This window comes from Eleutherodactylus coqui, chromosome 3 (genome assembly GCF_035609145.1).
Source record: "Eleutherodactylus coqui strain aEleCoq1 chromosome 3, aEleCoq1.hap1, whole genome shotgun sequence".
NCBI lineage: Eukaryota > Metazoa > Chordata > Amphibia > Anura > Eleutherodactylidae > Eleutherodactylus > Eleutherodactylus coqui.
In genome coordinates this window covers 233,113,103-233,132,769 of record NC_089839.1, presented here as the reverse complement: position 1 = coordinate 233,132,769, position 19,667 = coordinate 233,113,103, and the positions used below count along the sequence as shown (strand labels likewise).

Below are 19,667 nucleotides of genomic sequence, written 5' to 3'. Positions count from 1 at the left end.
GACCTGCTAACAGATTTTACATCGGGGGCCCCGAATCTTCAAGTTGCGCCTCTGGGAGAGCAAAAATATAGCTGACGAACTGGCGGCACGTGATGGAACCCATTGACTATCATGTTTCTTTTTTACTCTGTGTGTATTAAAAGATAAATATATATTATTTCACACATCAATTTCCAGCATTTGTGGCAGAACTCATGGTGGAAAACACAAGATAGAAATGTGAGCCGAGCCGTATAGACCTTTCCAGGTTGTGCAGATGCTTTATAAGCTGTTAATAAATCCCGCTAGATTGTGTCTGATCCTCTGCAATAGAAGCTTGTACTTTCAATGTACCATATAATGTACTGAAAAACTTTTAAAAAATTCTATGTGGAGTGAAATAAAAAAAAAAAAAGGAAATTCCACCATCTTTGGCTGTGCCTTGTTTCTACGACGTACACCCTGCAACAAAAATGACGTGGCTTTTATTCTATGGGTCAGTACGATTACCACAATACCAAATTTATATAGTCTTGTTTTTATTTTATTTTTTTTTCTGTACTATTATTTAAAAAAAAATAAATATCTTTGAAAAAGTTATTTGCACCATTTTGGAGTACATGCAACTTTTTATTGCATTTTTTTTCTTGGAGATCGGGTGACCAAAAAAGTGCAGTTCTGGCTTTATTTTTTGTCTGACCATGTTTACTGCGCGGGGTAAATAATGCATTATTTTGATAGATTGAACTTGTATTTTTGGTTTTGTTATTTTGATTCTTTTATTATAAATATGGCAAAAGTTGTTTTTTTTTACTTTTATTACCTTTTTTATTTTTTGATTTATTTTAATTCGTTAAAAAAAAAAAATCTTAAACTTTTTTTTTTTAAGCCTCCAGAGGGGACAAGAAATTGCGATGCTTTGATCACTCCTGCAGTATGATGTATTGCCATAGCATTACATCTGATCTGACGGGCATTCTATCAAGCTACGCTACAGTCATGGGCACACGCTGTGCCACGGCCTTGATAGGCACTCTGCAATGGCAGCACGTGACAACCGCACGGCAACCTGCGATCTCATCGTGGGGGGGCGGACAGGTCGAGGCATTTTAAAGTGTTAACAGCTCCGATGAGCGCTATGGCTTATTGGAGCTGTTGTGGGTAGGTGCCAGCTTTAAGAAACAGCCGGTACCCACATTGTATGTAGCAGGATCTGCCAGCGATCTCCCTCCATACAGACCATGAAGCTACAGGATGTAACGGTATGCCCTGTGGCGTTAGGGGGTTAAACAATGTGTGGGAAACTATTTAAAGAAGGTAATTCTGTTTGATGCCATCATTGGCTTTATTGCTTTGTGCTGTCGGGGCACAAGTTAGGTGACAGCCATACATCTTGTGAAAGAGGAACTGACCGGGTATCCCTGAAAACTAGAGGACTATTGACATCTGATGTCACCATTTGTGTTCTTCATAGGTGCTAAACAGAACCCAGGAATTTGAAGATGCTGTTAGAAAAGTAATAAATGATGTCAACTTGGATAATGACATTGTGGTTTCTGTGTTTGAGACAAACATTCGAGTGTTGGGGTAAGTGGATGTAGAAATGTCATTCATGTCTGCTAGTTATACCGGTAGACAATAAAATGTTGGATGTCATTTACAGCCTAGGTGACTACAACCTGTGGTGATAAAAGCCTCAGGTTCCAGCATCTATTAGAAGTATGACCTATGCACAGTAAAATAATCTGCCCTTTTTTTTTTTTGCTGTTTAACCCATTAGTGACCAAGCCTGTTCGGGCCTTAATGACCAGGCCAAATTTTTGAAATCTGACATGTGTCACTTTAACAGGGAATAACACCGTAAAGGTTTTGCATATCCAAGGGATTCTGACATTGTTTTTTCTCCGCATGTTGTACTTCATTTAGGTGATAAAAATAGACCGATAGAATTTGTGTATATTTATTAAAAGCGCCGAAATTGGGACAATGTTGAGAAAATTGTAATTTTTTTTTTCACATTTTCAATTGCAATATCTTAAATATGTGCAAACATACTGTACAAATTTTTGATAAGATATATATATATATATTTCCATCTGTTTACTTTATTCTGGATGCACACTTTAAACTTTAGTGTTTTTTTTTTGTTTTGGAGTTTTTTTTGTACTTTTTAGAAGAGGTACAAATTTAACATTATCAGCAATTTGAGGAACGCTTTGTTTTCCTACATTAAGCCAAGGTTGCAAAGGCTCATGGGTGTCAGAATGATAGATACCTCCACAAATGACCCCATTTTAAAAACTACACCCCTTAATATATTCACTGAGGGGTGTCATAAGTATTTTGATCCGACGGTTTTGTTTTTTTAGGAGCTAATACAATTTAGAGGAGGAAATAAAAAAATTTCATATTTTTGCAAATATGTCATTTAAAAGGCAGTTTTTCTTTCTATAGTTCACATGAAAATGAGGATTTTTTTTCCCTTACCCCTGTGGTCTGTGAATGCATCTCCCCTTTTAAGATGGGTTTCATGGATGGCAGCCCTTATGTGGCAATTTTGGACAACCCCTTTAAGTAAAAGAATTACAGTACTGCTCCACCGTGATGGATTGAGCAATATGTTAGTATGGAATATCTAAGTTTAAGATGCTCTCCCTTCTTTTCAGGGGACTACTTGGGGGACACTCGGTTGCTATCATGCTAAAAGAGAAAGGAGAACTGATGTTATGGTACAATGATGAATTGTTACATATGGCTAAGGAGCTTGGCTACAAACTTCTCCCAGCTTTCAACACTACAAGTGGTCTTCCTTATCCAAGAGTAAGTTCTAGCATCTACAGTCTGCTAACAGTATGAATGTGCCACATTAGTTTGATATCCTGTAGGAACAGGGGAATGGTGTTAATCAGATACTAGGATTTTTAGATCATAAGGTAACATGGCATGCAACCAGAGTAATCCCAAAAATTATCTGATATCCCAGCACGGTTGGGGGCCTCTCCTGTAAAGATCAGACTGACAGCAACTGGGGAAAAGATTAAAGGGGTTGTCCCGCGAAAGCAAGTGGGTCTATACACTTCTGTATGGCCATATTAATGCACTTTGTAATGTACATTGTGCATTAATTATGAGCCATACAAAAGTTATTCACTTACCTGCTCCGTTGCTGGCGTCCTCGTCTCCATGGTTGCCGTCTAATTTTCGCCGTCTAATGGCCAAATTAGACGCGCTTGCGCAGTCCGGGTCGTCTTCTCTTCTCAATGGGGCTCCGTGTAGCTCCGCCCCGTCACGTGCCAGTTCCTGCCAATCAGGAGGCTGGAATCGGCAATGGACCGCACAGAAGAGCTGCGGTCCACGGAGGTAGAAGATCCCGGCGGCCATCTTCAACCGGTAAGTAAGAAGTCACCGGAGCGCGGGGATTCAGGTAAGCGCTGTGCGGTGTTCTTTTTTTAACCCCTGCATCGGCGTTGTCTCGCGCCGAACGGGGTGGGGGGTGGGTGGGGGGGGGGGGGGTGGTTTGAAGAAAAGAAAAACCCGTTTCGGCGCGGGACAACCCCTTTAAACTGTAGATACCCAATATGGAGCTTATAGAAATAGATGTATGTATGAGCGGACATTCCTTTAGAGCATACGAACATAAGGTCTCGATTGTACCTGACAGTAATCAGGTGACTTGTTACCAGAATACCTCATTAGGCCTTTAACCTGTAAGTTGAAGCACTTCTATCATTTAGTAATTAGGATCTGTGCACACTGGGGCTTATTTACTAATCCGGTCTAAAAGTTGGACAGTACAAAGTTAGACAGTAGTCTTGCTGAATGATAAATCTGTTGAATTTTAGGACTGTAGTATAAATTTATACCACTCGTTGGTTGGATTATTGTATGCGGAAAATTGCGCCAACATTCTGGCACAATTTTTGGCGCAATTTAGGCAACGTCACTTTGTCCAAAAGTGCCTAAAAGCACATAGTAAATGTTGTACGAAGCATGTAAGAGTTTTCTGGTGTAAGGCCTCCTTCCCAGGAGCGTGACGGGCTCCGCCGCGTAATATTACGCAGTGAAGCCCGTCACGGCGCCCCCCAGAGCCCCTATACTTACCTGCGGGAGATAGCGTGAAAACGCTTCCCCGCCCACCGCCGTCACGTCGTGTGACACGCCCACCGCGTCACGTGACGCGGCCGGCAGTGTCACGTGACGCGCCGGCCGCGTCAAATGACGCTGCGGCGGTAGGTGGGGAAGCATATTTTCACGCTATCTCCCGCTGGTTACAGCGGGAGATAGCGTGAAAGGACGGCTTCCATTGACTGCAATGGAAGCCGTCAGCGCGTACAGCCCGTCCTCACCCGCAGCAAATAGAGCATGCTGCGGGTGAGGACGGGAGAAATCGCGGTGCGTAATTCTGCGGTGGAATTACGCATCGTGAGCATTGTGCTATTAGGTTCAATAGAACCTAATAGCAGGGGGCCACGCAGCGGATTTTTGCCGCGAATTTACGCGGCGTAAATCCGTTCGTGGGAAGGAGGCCTTATTTGCGGTAGAAAACTGAAGTATTTTGATTAGGGCATTAGCCCCCCTGTGTTGAAGCCTTTTGTTGGAGCTATATGTATGGAGGATTTTCCAACGTATGCCTCTGTTGGAAGCCTGCAGCATGTGCCACTGTATGGGCACGCAGTGGTATACTTGGCCCAGATTCTTTTGCAGCAGCCCACTCCATAGGAAAGTTCATTCTTCTGTGATTGCCGTTACTAAAACAGGGCAAAAAAAGGTATGTAAAACACAACGCCCCAACGAAGGCTAAAGGGATACTTTCTGGCCTTCATTGGGTGAATAAACCCCTATGGATAAGTTTGATGGAGTTGCTGGCAGGATGGAGCAGGAAAACGGAAACCCCTAGTGCTAGTGTGAGCTAGCCCTTGTCGGAGTGGCCCCCTTCACAAGCCAAAGCAATCGGATAACGGTACAGGGACCTTTCACCTCTTCCATGTCTGTAGCCAGGGGCTGGAAACAAAGTTCTTTTTTTTTCCCTCTTAGATTACAGAGTAAAAAAAGGGAGTTTTGTGGGTGCACTTATTTTTATTTTCTTTTACTACATCTAGTACTGTATATAAATGTTCTGATTGTAGTAAAATGACCAATAAGTTATAAATGTATTTGTTCTTAAGGTGAACCTAAAGTTTGGCGTTGGACGGCCTGAGGCTCGTACCGGTACTGAGACAGACACATGTACCGCCTGTGCTGGGACCCTCATCCTAGAGTTTGCTGCACTCAGCCGTTTTACAGGAATAGCTATTTTTGAGGTTGGTTCATGAAGCATTTGTTTTTTTTTTAACTTCTCATAAGTTTTTAGACCTAATCAGACAGCTTCTTCTACATAGTTGATGTGCAGTTTGTGTTTACCTGCTTTTACATTCAAACAGATTCTCTGATATTTAAGAATGTTGAAACATAAACTAAGACTAAAGTGCAAGTATCTGGTTTGGTAAGGCGGAAGGGACACCTTTTGCAGAGGCTCTTTCTCTGAAATGCATGCATTTTTGGCTTCTATACCTTTTAGCCTGCGTTCACACCTGCGTTAGGGCTCAAGTTCAGAGTTTACGTGTCTGCTCCAGTTTTTGGGGGAAAACTCTAAAACTTATACTGTTTTTTTCATCTATTCAACAATTTCAACGATTTGTTGTTTGTTTGAGACCCATTGCAAGAGATTCTATATACTTTCTTCACCTTTCTTCTTCGGCACATTCTTTTAATTCTGTGCACTCAAGTTATTCACAAAGAGGGAGTGTATTGATTAACACAAGTATTCCTGTTAGATGCGAGTCCTCCCTTATAGATTCCCAGGAAAGATTTGTATGTCATAGATGTAGTATTGCACAGAAGGATTTTTTTTGTGCCAATATGTATCTAACCTCTCCGTATTCCATTGACTGTATTAAGAAGGTGATGGATTTTATGGCTATGTCTCTTGCTGTTTGTGTGTTAATTCTGGGGATTTTAATAATTGCCTGGATCCCTGTTTGGATAGATTTTAATAAAAGCCATATAGTGGCTTCTACTTGGCCAACTGATTTTGCATATCTATTAGTAGAAATGGGTCTATGCGATTTGTGGACGTTGAGAAATCTAGAAGTTCGATATTCTTGCTATTCAAGTTCACATAATACTTTCTAGAACAGATATTCCAATAGGAACCCCATCTGTGCTCCCTTATGTTAATAGAATAGAGTATATATCCCGAACTGGGTCTGATCACGCCCCACTTTGCTTGTGGCTAACCATAACTAGTAGGGAATTTTCTGTTTGAAAACCAGATGGAAATGAGACCCATTTGAATGGGCGTATTCACATGGACTATTCATACGATCATATGAGTAAAAAAAAAAGTAAAAACTTCCCAAGTGTTAAAAAAAAAAAAAAAAATCTCAGGCACAACTTGGCACAACTTTTTAATACGTCCAAGTCTAAATCTCAGGATGATATTATGACCCTTCAGTGACGAATCTTAGAAGCAGAGCAAGCCTATATATATATTCTCTCACTAATCCGGTAGAAAGTAATAGGAAAGAGGCAGAGTTCTGTTTTGTGACATGTGTGAGACTATCACAAAAAACAAAAAATGTTAAAGATCTATATGCTTCTAAATGTAGTGAGATCACAATAATCCTGAGTGTCTCGCCCAGGTGCATCTAACCATTTTATCTGATGACCAAAGAGCAATGTTAGAGATGCTCCTTTGGCACTGAACCAACTTAAGGATGCAGTAGCAAGACTTCCTAATGAAAAGCCGCCTGGGTTGGATGGATTTCCAAATTAATTTTTTTAATGTTCTCAAGATATCCTTCTGCCACATTAATGGTTTTTAATGAATCATTGCATCATTTATCAGAGAGGTTAGAATTGTCTTAATTCCTAAACCAGGAAAGGATTTGTCTATTCCCGATTCTTATCATACAATGTATTTGACTACTGATATAAACATTTTAGCCAAGGTACTTGCAAAAAGTTTCCTTTTGGTTAGGATTCATTTAATGCATGAAGATCAGTTCAGCGTTATGCCAAATAAATCAACTACCATCAGTTTAAGGAGACCCTATTTGAAGTTTCAGAAGAACCGTCAGGTTCGAGGGGGCAGGGCTGTTTTTTCACTTGACGCTGCCAAAGCTTTTGACAGCATTGAGTGGCATGATCTATAGGCTGTTGTTGATAGGATGGGCTATGTTGAAAAGTTTTGTGTATTTTTTTTTAAATTTTTTTTTAGTAGGTTATATTGCTTTATTCAATGCCAGTGGCAAGAGTGAGGTTAAAGGGGTTCTGACATCAAAAAAAAAAATTTGTACTCACCTTGCCTGGCCTGGCCCGATCGCCAGGCATGTCCCCTCCAGCCGGCATCTTCTTCTGTGCCTTTAAAGCAGAGCAGGAGCGGTCAAAAAGACCGCTTCCTGCTCTGGTCCGTCCGTCAGGCACTTCCGAGGTGAACGGACGGACCGCACAGTGCTTGCTGTGGGCGGCCCGTCCGTCCTGCTGAACTCCGGAGTGCTGCGCATGCGCAGTGGAGACGCAGCCCGTCCTGACTCCTGTCAGAGGGCACCTCTCCACTGCGCATGCGCGCGATCCCGGAGTGACGCGGCTCGTGCAGACAGAAGAGGAGGAACAGCGCCTGCTGGGAGATGACCCCCTCCCCCGATGTCAACAACAACAGAACAACAGGTAAGTGTTATCTTTTTATGCTTTAGCAGCCATTAAACCATGGGTTCCCTGGGTCCATTAGGCAGACCAGGGAACAATGGCTGCTAAAGCATAAAAACATTATTTGTGTCAGAACCCCTTTAAACCGATGTATTTCTGGACACATGGGGAACAAGGCAAGGGTGTTTCCTGTCTCTTCTTTTCTTTGCCTCGGCTGGTTTGATGAGACAGTCGCCTGATGTAGTCAGACTGCATCATGGAGAAACTAAGTAACGTGTTTTATTGTATACTGGAGATGGGAGTAACTCCATGGGCCATATTATGTCCATCTTTGATATATTTGATAGCATACCGGGTCTTAATATTAATTGAAGAAAATCTGTTAATCTTCCCTTAGACCTTCTGCCAGCAGACTTTCTATTAGAATGTGCGTGAATGTAAATAGTGAATGAATTCAAATATTTGGGAACTATTTTTTTTTTTTTTTTTTTTTGTAGACCTCAGGAATTAATTTCTGCTAACTTGCTTCCATTGTTTCAAAAGTTTGAGGATCTGGTCAAAGTTTTAGTGGTCTTACTTTGTCGATAATTGGAAGACGAACTTTTATTAAAATGGTTGATGCAACAGCTCCTTTTTATATATTTCAGACCCCCTGGTTTGGATTCCATCACAATATATTTTTTAGACTCCCTATGATATTTAGGAGCTTATTGTAGACTAAGAAATCTGCTAGAATTTTAAATTAGAGTCTGGAGGGTTAGTAATTGCAAATGTTTGGATATATTTTCTGGGGTCCTAATTGTAACAGTTGAAGAACTGGGGAAAAAAGGTGGGGTGGGTTTGAATGGCAGATTAGTTACTAACGTGACAGGTTGTACTGGAATGGAAATGAATTACTGCCCTTTTGGATACAATGGAAGATTTTGGTATAAGGATAAAGGAGGTTATATTAAAGGAAAAAAAAGATTGGTTGACTAAGATTCAGGAAGTTTGGGGATGATGGTCAGGTTATCGAAATCAGTAGTCCGTATCATAGTAACATAGTATATTAGGCCAAAAAAAGACCTATATCTATCCAGTGCAGCCGATTACCCCCTTCCCCCATGTTAATACGGGAGAAGGCAAGAAAAACCCTAATGAGGTAGAGGGAAGGATTTTTTTCCCCTAAATGGGGAAAATTGGTTGACTCCAATCTGGTAATCAAAATAATTCCCAGATCACCATCCCTTCTGAAGTAATCAGTGACTATAACGTAATATTGTATCACCCAAGAAACATGTTCAGGCCCGTTTTGAACTCTTATCAAATTTGCCATCACCACATCCTTAGGTATAGAGTTCCACAGTCTCACTGCTCTTACAGTAAAGAACCGTCTTCTATTTCGGTGTAGAAACCTTCTTTCCTCTAGATTTAGAGGATGCCCCCTTGTTACAGTCGCAGTCCTGGGTAAAAAAAAGAGTTAGTGAAAGAATGTTGGTGGGATGCAGAAGAGGTAAGGGGCAGAGCTGAGGAGATGGAGAATTAGTTTTCCACGTTTAATAGGTTTTGTTGGAGGATATGATTTGTTTATGTATAGTTATCTTTAAGGCTGGGTTCACACGGGGCGTATTCCCGTCGGAAATCTCGCGGTTTGGCCGCAGCAAAAACCGTGAGATTTCCGCCGGTAGAACCGCCGCGGTTTAAGCCGCGGCGGCTTTGAAGCGGCCCGGCCGCTTGCTTTTCCGTTGCGGCCGGCGCTCCATAGAGGAGAGCGCGGCCACGACGAAAATAAGCAAACAAAAAAAGTAAATAGACAAGCTGCATCTTCTGAAACCGCGGGCGGGTTTGCCGCGTGGCAAAGCCGCGGCAAATCCGCCCTGTGTGAACCCAGCCTAAATGTATGGTTTGACTGGAGGAATGATATGCATACTATGTGTGTATAAATATATAGGAGTTGAGGGGCTATTCTACAAAATTATAATTTCAATAAAAATGATTTAATTGAAAAAAACAAAACAAAACATGACGCGTGCACTGAAAAGAACACCCACCTACAGTGAAGCATGGAGGGGGCTTGGTGGTGCTCTGGGGCTGCTTTGCTTCCTCTGGCACTGGAACCCTTCAGCATGTAGAGGAGAAAGATGGATTCAATTGGACTTTCCAGTATAATCCCAAGCATACCTCAGTCCACCAGGGCTTGGTTTCAGTAGTAGTCCTGGAAGACTTGTCAAAATAGCCTGACTTGTTCCCCATAGAAAATAAATGACCTTCACTAGTAAATCTGTTAATTTGGCTGTTGGACATTTGTGTCCAGCCTCTCTGTCTCCTTCCCTCTACCTGCGGTGTAAATCCACGGCAGTAAAACATGCCACGTCTTTTTACCGCACGCGTAAATCTGCTGTAAAATAACGCATGTCGGCATTGGCTGGCAGAAAAGCTATTAGGGTCAATAGAATCTAATGGCTGTGTTATACTGCCGTGGATTTACGCCGCGCAACCGCCGTACAAATCGGTTCGTTGGCATTAACCCTTAGCAACTAGTTTCAAATTTATCACTGTTGGTTGATCTCTACATAAAAAGTGCTAATGGGCCCCTCGTAGTACGCGGGTGATTTGATTATTCATGTTGGATTATCTTTTACATTGAGTATATATATATATATATATAATTATGTAATTTTTTATTTTTTTCTCACTGTTTTAGCATTTATCTTTTATGTGATTGACACAGGGACAGCTTTCTCATTCAGTTACAAATAGACCCTCCTTGCTTCTAACCACCATTTTCATGTGTAGGAGAATGCGCAATAAACATGTTCTTGGTTTATGGATGTAGTCAGCTTGTCATACTAGCAGGTCTACAACACTAAATTGCTTCTGACCTTTATTTTGCTGCAGCAACACGCACGAAAGGCGCTGGATTTTATCTGGGAGAAGAGGCAGCGCAGTAGTAACTTGGTGGGTGTTACAATAAACATTCATACAGGAGACTGGGTGCGGAAAGGTAAATATGACATATCCGATGCTCAGATAAATATTGGTGAGGGGCATTTTTCTTTTTACTTGTATTAGTCAATATTATGGATTTTGAAGTAGAAGTTAAAATTTTAATTTTTCCCCCCAAATACTTTACTCTCACACAGTGTCATGATTAATAGTTATCTCCTCCTCACAGGATGAGACTGCTGGACATGGCAGAGTTCAAGCACTCTTGCTATCTCTGGCAGTGACATTGAAATGAATTGACCACCCTCGCTCCATTCAGGGTCCATCAAAGCCCCTGTTCTCTGGATCAGATGGACCTCCGTCGATCAGAAAGCTATGCCTTGTTCTATGGATGGAGGATAACTTTGTCATGAAGGTTTAAGGTTTAACCCTTTCCAATCCACTGTCTGACGTCTAAAGACATTATGATTTAAAGCTGTACAGCTCTGATGTTAGAAGACGTCCGTCAGGGTTCTCTTACTTTATATTACCAGCCTCTCTGCTGTTGGAGCCTATCCAATGTGTCACCTCATGCAGTACTGGCTTTAGCCAGCATATAGCGCCGTTGTATAACGGCAGAAAAAGAGTAAGCCCCCTAGGAAAACCAGGATACAAATCGGATTGGAAAGGGTTAAAACCTGTAAATGAGCTTTTATATGCATTATAAGTGATTGGTGGGACAGTGGCCTTACAGATAATATCAGGAAAGTACAGTTGTCAGTCCTGATATTATATCAATTGTCTAGCCAGTAGCTAAAAGCTGTAATTTCGTTGATGGATGACATCCGACTACCCACTTGAGCACTATGGGCAAAGCAGTAGTCTGAAACTCTTCTCTGCATTGTGCTGAGGCCTCTGGAGCGAGTGGCCAAATTGCATTGATATCCCTCATCAGTGCCTGCCAACTCCAATCTACATCAGTGGACAGGGAGGGCAGTATAGAGGCTATATACCATTGTAACCCATGGTAATGTTTTTTCTGTGTTGGAGGCATAGAATGTTTTTTTCTAAGTATACCTATGTATTTTTCATGGCCGGGTGTACTTGTATTCTTGAACATTTGTCAAAGCCTATATTGCACAAGTTCCCAATCTACTGACGAAGGGTGCAACAAAGGGGTTCAGCCCATCAGTTGCTGCTTCACTGGAGCCTGTCCAACCTTACCTCTATGTGCCGTAATCATGTAGCCTCGGCCTTGTTTTCCAATAAATGTATTTTTTCTCTTTTAAGACAGCGGAGTTGGTGCAGGAATAGATTCTTACTATGAATACTTACTGAAGGCCTACGTGCTCCTTGGCGATGACAACTATTTGGAAAGATTTAACACAGTAGGTGGATTTAAGATACTGAATCTATTTATAATGGTATTCACAAGTGGAAATGTACAACCTCTTCATGAGGGCACTTCTTTGGGCATCATTCTTTGTGCACCTAATCTTGTGTATATCTTATATATTAATTAGGCGTACGTAACATAGTATGTAAGGCCGAATGAAGACAATGTCCATCTAGTCCAGTCTGTTCATCCTACTATGTTGTTGATCCAGAGGAAGGCAAAAAACCCCAGGAGGCAGGAGCCAATTAGCCCTTTTGGGGGAAAATTCCTTCCCGACTCCCTAATGGCAATCAGACTATTCCTTGGATCAACCCCTAATAGTTCCTACCTGCCTGTATACCTGGATTAACAATTAACCTAAGCTTTATATCCTGTAATAGCCCTCCACTCCAGAAAGACATCAAGTCTCCTTTTAAACTCCTCTATGGATTTTGCCATCACCACATCCTCAGGAAGAGAGTTCCACAGTCTCACTGCTCTTACAGTAAAGAACCCCCTTCTGTGTTGGCGATGAAACCTCCTTTTTCTAGACGTAGCGGATGCCCTCTTGTTACCGTCGCCGTCCTGGGTATAAGCAGATCCTGGGAGAGATTCTTGTATTGTCCCCTCATGTATTTATACATAGTTATTTGATCGCCCCTTAGCCGTCTTTTTTCCAGGGTGAATAATCCCAATTTGGATAGCTTCTCTGGGTATTCCAGTCCCTTCATTCCGTGTATTAGTTGAGTTGCCCTTCTTTGAACCCCCTACCCCTACGTGTTACAAGCCCTGTCATCTTCCATCATTCCTAAACGCTATCAGTACATGCCTTCTTTATGCCGCTTGTATAGAAAAGTGGTGTATGTTCTCCTTTCTGATCAGCTCCATCACAAGGTGTCTTGGACTTTGCAATTAATTAATAACTTTGAATTAGGTGGTAAATTCGGCTGCATATTTAAAATTTGTTCCCTGGAATAAAATTAAATGCTTTTTCTGTACAGTCAAAATAAAATAAAATCCCATATACTCACTGATACAAGAAGGCAGGCATATACACCACTTATCCCTCAACATACAGACAGCCAGACTGCTGAATAGAGGAGCAAGTAACACATGTGAAGGATACTGATGAGACAGCCTCTCACAAACTGTCCTTATAATGCTTAGTACTATTCTTGTACAGAAGGATAAATACAAGGCGTCGGGCCACATAGTACGTGTAGTGCACCATGCAGGCTTACAACCTATCAATGACGCCATATTTGAATCCAGCGGGTTGCCCTGCACCCCACAGGTGAACCACGCTGGCACCCAGCCCCCCCCCCCCCCCCCCAGCGTTCAAAGCGGCGCTGAATGTTACTTTTAAATACGAAGTGTTGGTTAATATTTTGGACAGTCCAGGTCTAATGGTAGCTACATACATACGAATGACTAATTACTCTAATATGTTTTATAACCAAGTATAGATAATAAAAAATGATGGTGGAAAAACTTAATACACAGCAAATGTAATTATCACTTAAAAACCGAGCAATGAATCCTCAGACATCCGCTCTAGAGAAGTTAATACATTTATCCCTGCCGGTCTCCAATAGTAGAGGAGTTACTGCCTTTTTACCTGGTGGTCTAAAGTAAATGAGGGTGCCTTCAGTGATGTCTCCTATCTCTGCCAAGAAGCAATGTGCTAATTTGATTTAGAAATCGTTTCCTATCTCTGCCACCCCATGCCATGCAGTTGGCGAATGCTGAGTGGTGTCATGGCAGACAAACGACTATTTGAAGACCCCAGGTCAGCCGCCATAGTACTTCTATTATACACTACCACAGGTGAAGTATAATAAAATAGCACTGACAGGATAATACACTGCACTACGCAAGTATTGCAGAGTATTGTACAAGCTATTGCATGTTCAAGCTCCCTAGTGGGGAAAAATATGTAAAGACATTTTAAAAAAACATCGGAACACCTTCTTTTCTTATGTTTCATGTGAAAATATAAACAGAATTGGGATTATGTCTGGGACTGTCTGAACTATTGAAATATCATGTAATTTATCCTGCACAGTGAACAACGGTTAACAAAAAAAAACCTTATTGCCAGAACTGCTGTTTCTAGCAGTGAAAGGGATTGTAGTTGGTCACAGGTCTTAAACCAGCATGGCTAGACAGCAGCCGTCGGCCTACATGACCTGTGGCAATGTCAGTCATGTGATCAGTCACCGGGGTTCTGAGCTCTGCCCCTGATCACTTTACTGTGACATCATCACAGGTCCTGTAAGCACACGGCTGCTATCAGGCTCTGTATGTTTTAGGACTAGTCATGGCGTCATCGTCATGTGATCAGGGGCGGAGCTCAAAACCCCAGTGACTGATCACATGACAGTGACCTCATCACATGTAACTCAGTCACTCACAGACAGTTGGTCATTAGTATTATGATTAAATGGGGCACTATTACTCCTTGCATGAAACAAGCCTTCATATAGCTATGTTGACAGAAAAACGCATGTTATGGCTCTTGGAAGGAGAGGATGAAAAAATGAAAATCAGCTGTGTCTTCAAGGGGTTAAAGATTTGTTTTTTTTTGGCAATTCATGCGATTCAGCATGCATATGCCCTGTTATAATATCTTATGCATTGTTGGCAACCAGAAAAGAAAGACTTCTACTTGTGCCTGTAGTCTCTCCAAAAACAAGCATGCCTTGAATTTAAAGGGAATGTTCACACTGTGGATTCACCCAGGAAGTGTTCCGCATGAATTGCGTTGCGTTTTTTTGCTGCAGAGAAATGTGCAAATTTATCCCAGTTAATGGGCAAAATCCACGTGCGGAGATCAGACGTGGAAAATCCGGATGTGTCACTTCTTGATGTGGAAATGTGCCAGAATTCTTCTTGTTGGATCAGTGCATCACAGAAGGGGAAATAAAAAATTAAAAACAATCACAGAAAAATGGCCGTTACTTACTGAGTGAGGAGTGCATATAGATGCATCCTCCTCTCACCATGCAGGTAGCTGACTACCAAATGGAGGAGCCAATAACACCTGTGCAGGACACCGATAAAACAACCACTCACACTGCCTCTTGATATAGAGGGGGGTGGATGCTTGGTGTACACTCCCACACATAGTGGATACAGGGTGACCGACCATTCTGATATATGTAGTTCACCATGCAGACCAGCAACCTATTAACGACACCATGATAATTCGGCGGGTTGCCTTGCATTTCCATCAGTGAACCACATTGGTACTGCCACCCTGGGCTCCCCCTGGAGTCTTAAAGCCACACTGCATGTGAATGATAGATAATAAATGCAATGCATTGGTTGGATGTTGGCCAAGATACATGAGCCCACTGACCACTTCACGGTTCCTTGCGTTGTAGTGGGTCCCTACACTAATAGTCAGCTACATGCATGGTGAGAGGATGCATCTATATGCACTCCTTACTCAGTAAGCAACGGCCATTTTTCTGTGATTGGCTTCATGTTGGATCAGCAGCAAAAACGTGGCAGGAAAAATCAGGATTTTGCCTGAATGGGTGGAAATCGTGCGGAAAATTTTGCAATGAATTCAATCGTGTTGAACGTGCCCCAAGGTCATTAAATAACTGTGTTAGAGTATTTGACGTGTGGCACTTCAGGCCTCCCTGATGAGGGCAGTCTCTTGTGTTAAGTGCTAACAGTGAAGGGCTATGCTAAGGATTTCTCATCAGCTGTAAAGCTATTCTGCATTAACACTGCTCTCTCAATGTTTAGCATTATGATGCCATCATGCGGTATATAAGTCAGCCACCACTTCTACTCGATGTTCATATACACAAACCAATGCTCACAGCTCGAACGTGGATGGATTCCCTTCTGGCGTTTTTTCCTGGTCTTCAGGTACGAATTGATACATTTGGAAATGATGTAAAATCCAGAACCACATGGGGCTTCCAGACATGAACTTGTGGCTACTTGATGTGGAACAAAATCGTACTTTGTAGATTCTATCCAACTGTAATATTATATATAGCTTGAAGAATGCTGTCATTCTATCTACAAGCTGTTTATTATTCTTACTGAACGTTTTGTCACCCTTTTGAGGGTTCAGTGATTTCGTAACTTGTGCACCAGCGGCCTGATGTAGTCCAAGTCGTAAGTGAAGGGAATAATGGTTCTAATGGCACAGAGGAACCTAATGAAATGGGTTTTATGGGACTAAGAAAATGCTTTTTTTCCCCAGTAACTGAACCATTCTTGTCCATGGGCCGTCAAGTAGTTTTCACTTGGTTGGAGCTAAACTGTAATACTAGAAACCTCCAATGGGCAAGAGTGATGCTTTTTAATTGGGGGGCTGGGAGCACTGGACATGGTTTTCACGATACGTTAAGGGGCACTGATGCCACACTCAACAGCTGCTTAACAAGACAGTCATATGGAATGCATTAATTACAGAACGTAAGGCTCACAAGGCATCTTAGGTTTTTAAGTACATGATTTAGGATAACTGGCTCCCTATAAATCATGTGGTCCAAGCATTTAATAGGTCCGTTTAATTCCTACATATTTCTAGCATTTACATTGCCTCTAGGTATTTAAAGGGAACCGGTAAAAAGCCATGGGCACCATAAACTAAGTTCTGGTGGTCAAAGGCTAGGAGCCCGGGTTTTTTCAAATTATTTTTTTACACTTAACCATCTCTCAGTGCCCACGCTGTCACCCCCAAAAGTCTGCATGCGGACCGTGCATTGGACTCAAAGCTCCAGGCTGTGCGCACACAATCTCATTGATCTCTATGGTAGTGCGTGCATAGCCTGCAGCTTTGGGTCTGATGCATGGTCTGCGCATTGACTTCCACGGATGACCGTTATGGTGCTCTTAGCCGGTGATGGGTTCCCTTTCAAACATGTTGTCTTTTAACTCTACTAAACCCGTCATATATCCCTTTTAATACAATGTTTTTTACTTTGTTTTAGGTGTTAAAAGGAGACATAAGACCTGCTATAGAAACACATGAAATGTTATATCAGGTCATTAAAAAACACAATTTTCTGCCAGAGGTAATTTAATGTTTGTACATCTGTCATATATGATCAGTTATGAATCGGTTCTAGCAGAGGTGATCCTTGGGTTTGGGTTACACGGTAACTACAGGACTTGGCATCAGATTGCACCAAATTTGCAGGTGACTGTGACTTTGGGGCTCGGTTACAAGAACATCCTATTCGTTTCAGTGGGAGACGTGAAAAACTTTTCTGTTGCTTGACTTAAAAATAACTTTTCCATTAAAAAAAAAAAATGATGCGACTCGGCCACCACCATCATCCCCTTTCAAAGTTGCACCAGTTTGCATGTGTGCCTAGAGATTGCTCGGCAAGCTTTTAGTATAGCCTTGTTCTTGCACGTATGGATGTAATTGCTATAACAAGGGACTTGGTCTGTGGGAGCGGGGTGTGGGTTAGATCACATTTTACCTGTTTTTTCTAAATACATAGTGTCATAAATCTTCAGAACAAGGTTGCATGGCACTGCATTGCTAAAACACTCCTAAAGTTGCATTAAGCCCACTGTCCAAAGGGGATTTGGTGCAGATTTTCAAAGCCAATTCTGCACAGTACGTATGAATTGGATTTTCAGATCTGCAGCATGCCCGTTAAATCACATTCTTCGTGTATCTACATGTTAATGTGACACCAGAGATGATGATTGTCTGTTGCATTCTAATTGGCCCTGACTTTTGTTAGAAATTACTTTTCATGGTTTGTAGTAAGTAGACTTCTGTTCTTGCTGTCCCTCCAGTGTCTGGCTTCCTTTGAAAGTTTTTGTACTTGGCCAATGTTTTATTTTGACCTAATTTCATATGATGGCCGTCTTGACTTCTATTACAATTTGTCCTGTTGTTCTTGTATAATATGAATTTAATATAATTTGTGTTTGTTTTTTCTTCCATGCAAAAGCTACTAGCTGGCTATCAAATAAATGAGTATTTCTAATGTTCTACATGTTTCAGGCCTTCACAACTGATTTCAGAGTACACTGGGCCCAGCATCCATTAAGACCAGAGTTTGCAGAAAGCACATACTTCTTGTATAAGGTAGGCGCTTTTACTATATAGTCTTATGCATTTTGAGATTTGGATATATGTATTAATTTTTCTTTCAATTATTAAAAGGCGACTGGTGATCCTTATTACCTAGAAGTAGGAAAAACAATCATTGAAAATTTAAACAAATATGCACGTGTCCCATGTGGATTCGCAGCTGTTAAAGATGTGCGAACTGGTAGTCATGAAGATAGGTATGTGTATTGCATTATAGGATTTAACTTTGACGTATGCATTGTCTGTTATGTAATCCTCTATAATACACACAGATTGGCCTAATATTGTGTAGGTGCTCTCCATGCTGCTGAAAAGGCTCTGAGCTGTCGTGGCATTGACTCCGCTAGACTTTTGAAGGTGTCTTTTGGTGTCTGGCAGTCACACATGAGCAACAGATCCTCTATAGCCGTGTTCCCCAACTCCAGTCCTCAGGGACCGCCAACAGGTCACGTTTTCAGGATTTCCTCAGTGTTGCACAGGTGATGTAATTATTCTCGGTGCATTGGACGTTGCCACAGGTGTTCTTACCATAGGAGATCCTGAAAACCTGACCTGTTGGTGGTCCCTGAGGACTGGAGTTGGGGACCCCTGCTCTATAGGGCTTCTGTCATCTGGTGCATGCTGCTGTCCAAATTAGGGCAGCGTAAGCCCGGGACAAGGATGCCTGCCGCATCGGGGGATGTTTTATTCTGAAACGCTGCAGTAAATATAATAAAACTTAGCTTTAAGTCACAATTCAAAGTGTTTAAGTCATGGGGGTGGACCGCGTTGGCTTTTCTCTGCCCATAAATTAAGACGAACATCTCTCTCCCTAAATGAAAAACAGAGAGTGCTGTTAGTCTTCAAGCAGCGGGCAAGAAGTCGCCAGAGAGGCTCGCCCGCTCGGAGTCAAACTTTAAAGTGTAAGTATTCTGAAGCACTACAGCAGGGACAATGGGCATCCCTGTCCTGGGTTTATGCTGCTTATGATTTGGGCAGCGTGACCCTGATGACAGAATGCCTTTCAATTGTACGGTGTGGCTTGCACCTGCCCCAGCTGCTGAATATTTTTGACATCTGGGGAATTTGGAGGCCAAGTCAACGCCTTGAACTCTGGTTCCTCAAACCATTGCTGAACAATATTTGCACTGTGGCAGGATGCCTTATCTTGCAAAAATAGCCCACTGTCATTGGAGGATATAGCTGACATCAAGGTGTGTAGTTTGCAGCAATATTTATATAAGTGTTACATACCAAATTAATATTCACATGAATACCAAGAACTACGGCTTCCGGTCAGAGCATCACACTGCCTCAGTTGGCTTGTCTTCTTCCCATACTGTATTCTGGTGCCATCTTGTTCCCCAGTTGTCCACATGTAAATGTGATTCATCAGACCAGCCCACCTCTTTTCATTGCTTCATGGTCTGTTTTTAATCCTTGCTTGCTTTCTGTGGTGAAGGATCAGCATGCACACTGTGACGCGTCTGTGATTACATAGCCCATATGTAGTGAGCTGAGATACTCTAGGGCATGGTTATGACTAGTTTTGTGCCACAATTCTCAAGTTGTACTTTTTTTTTTTTTTTGCACAAATCACTTTAGACATTTACTATTGATTTATTCTAAAAAGAGCAGGTAATAAACCTCTTAGTCCTC

General features: G+C 41.9%; 1 protein-coding gene across 1 annotated transcript in view; it reads left to right on the top strand.

Annotated features, from left to right (window-relative positions):
• EDEM3 (ER degradation enhancing alpha-mannosidase like protein 3) overlaps positions 1 to 19,667 on the top strand; it is a 67,357-nt gene that overhangs the window by 19,574 nt on the left and 28,116 nt on the right. Inside the window, exons 5-13 of the mRNA XM_066597091.1 lie at positions 1,454 to 1,566; positions 2,646 to 2,799; positions 5,145 to 5,279; positions 10,543 to 10,648; positions 11,860 to 11,957; positions 15,704 to 15,829; positions 16,906 to 16,989; positions 17,940 to 18,023; positions 18,102 to 18,226. Coding sequence (XP_066453188.1) covers positions 1,454 to 1,566; positions 2,646 to 2,799; positions 5,145 to 5,279; positions 10,543 to 10,648; positions 11,860 to 11,957; positions 15,704 to 15,829; positions 16,906 to 16,989; positions 17,940 to 18,023; positions 18,102 to 18,226 — 1,025 coding nt within the window. The remainder of the gene's footprint in view (positions 1 to 1,453; positions 1,567 to 2,645; positions 2,800 to 5,144; positions 5,280 to 10,542; positions 10,649 to 11,859; positions 11,958 to 15,703; positions 15,830 to 16,905; positions 16,990 to 17,939; positions 18,024 to 18,101; positions 18,227 to 19,667) is intronic.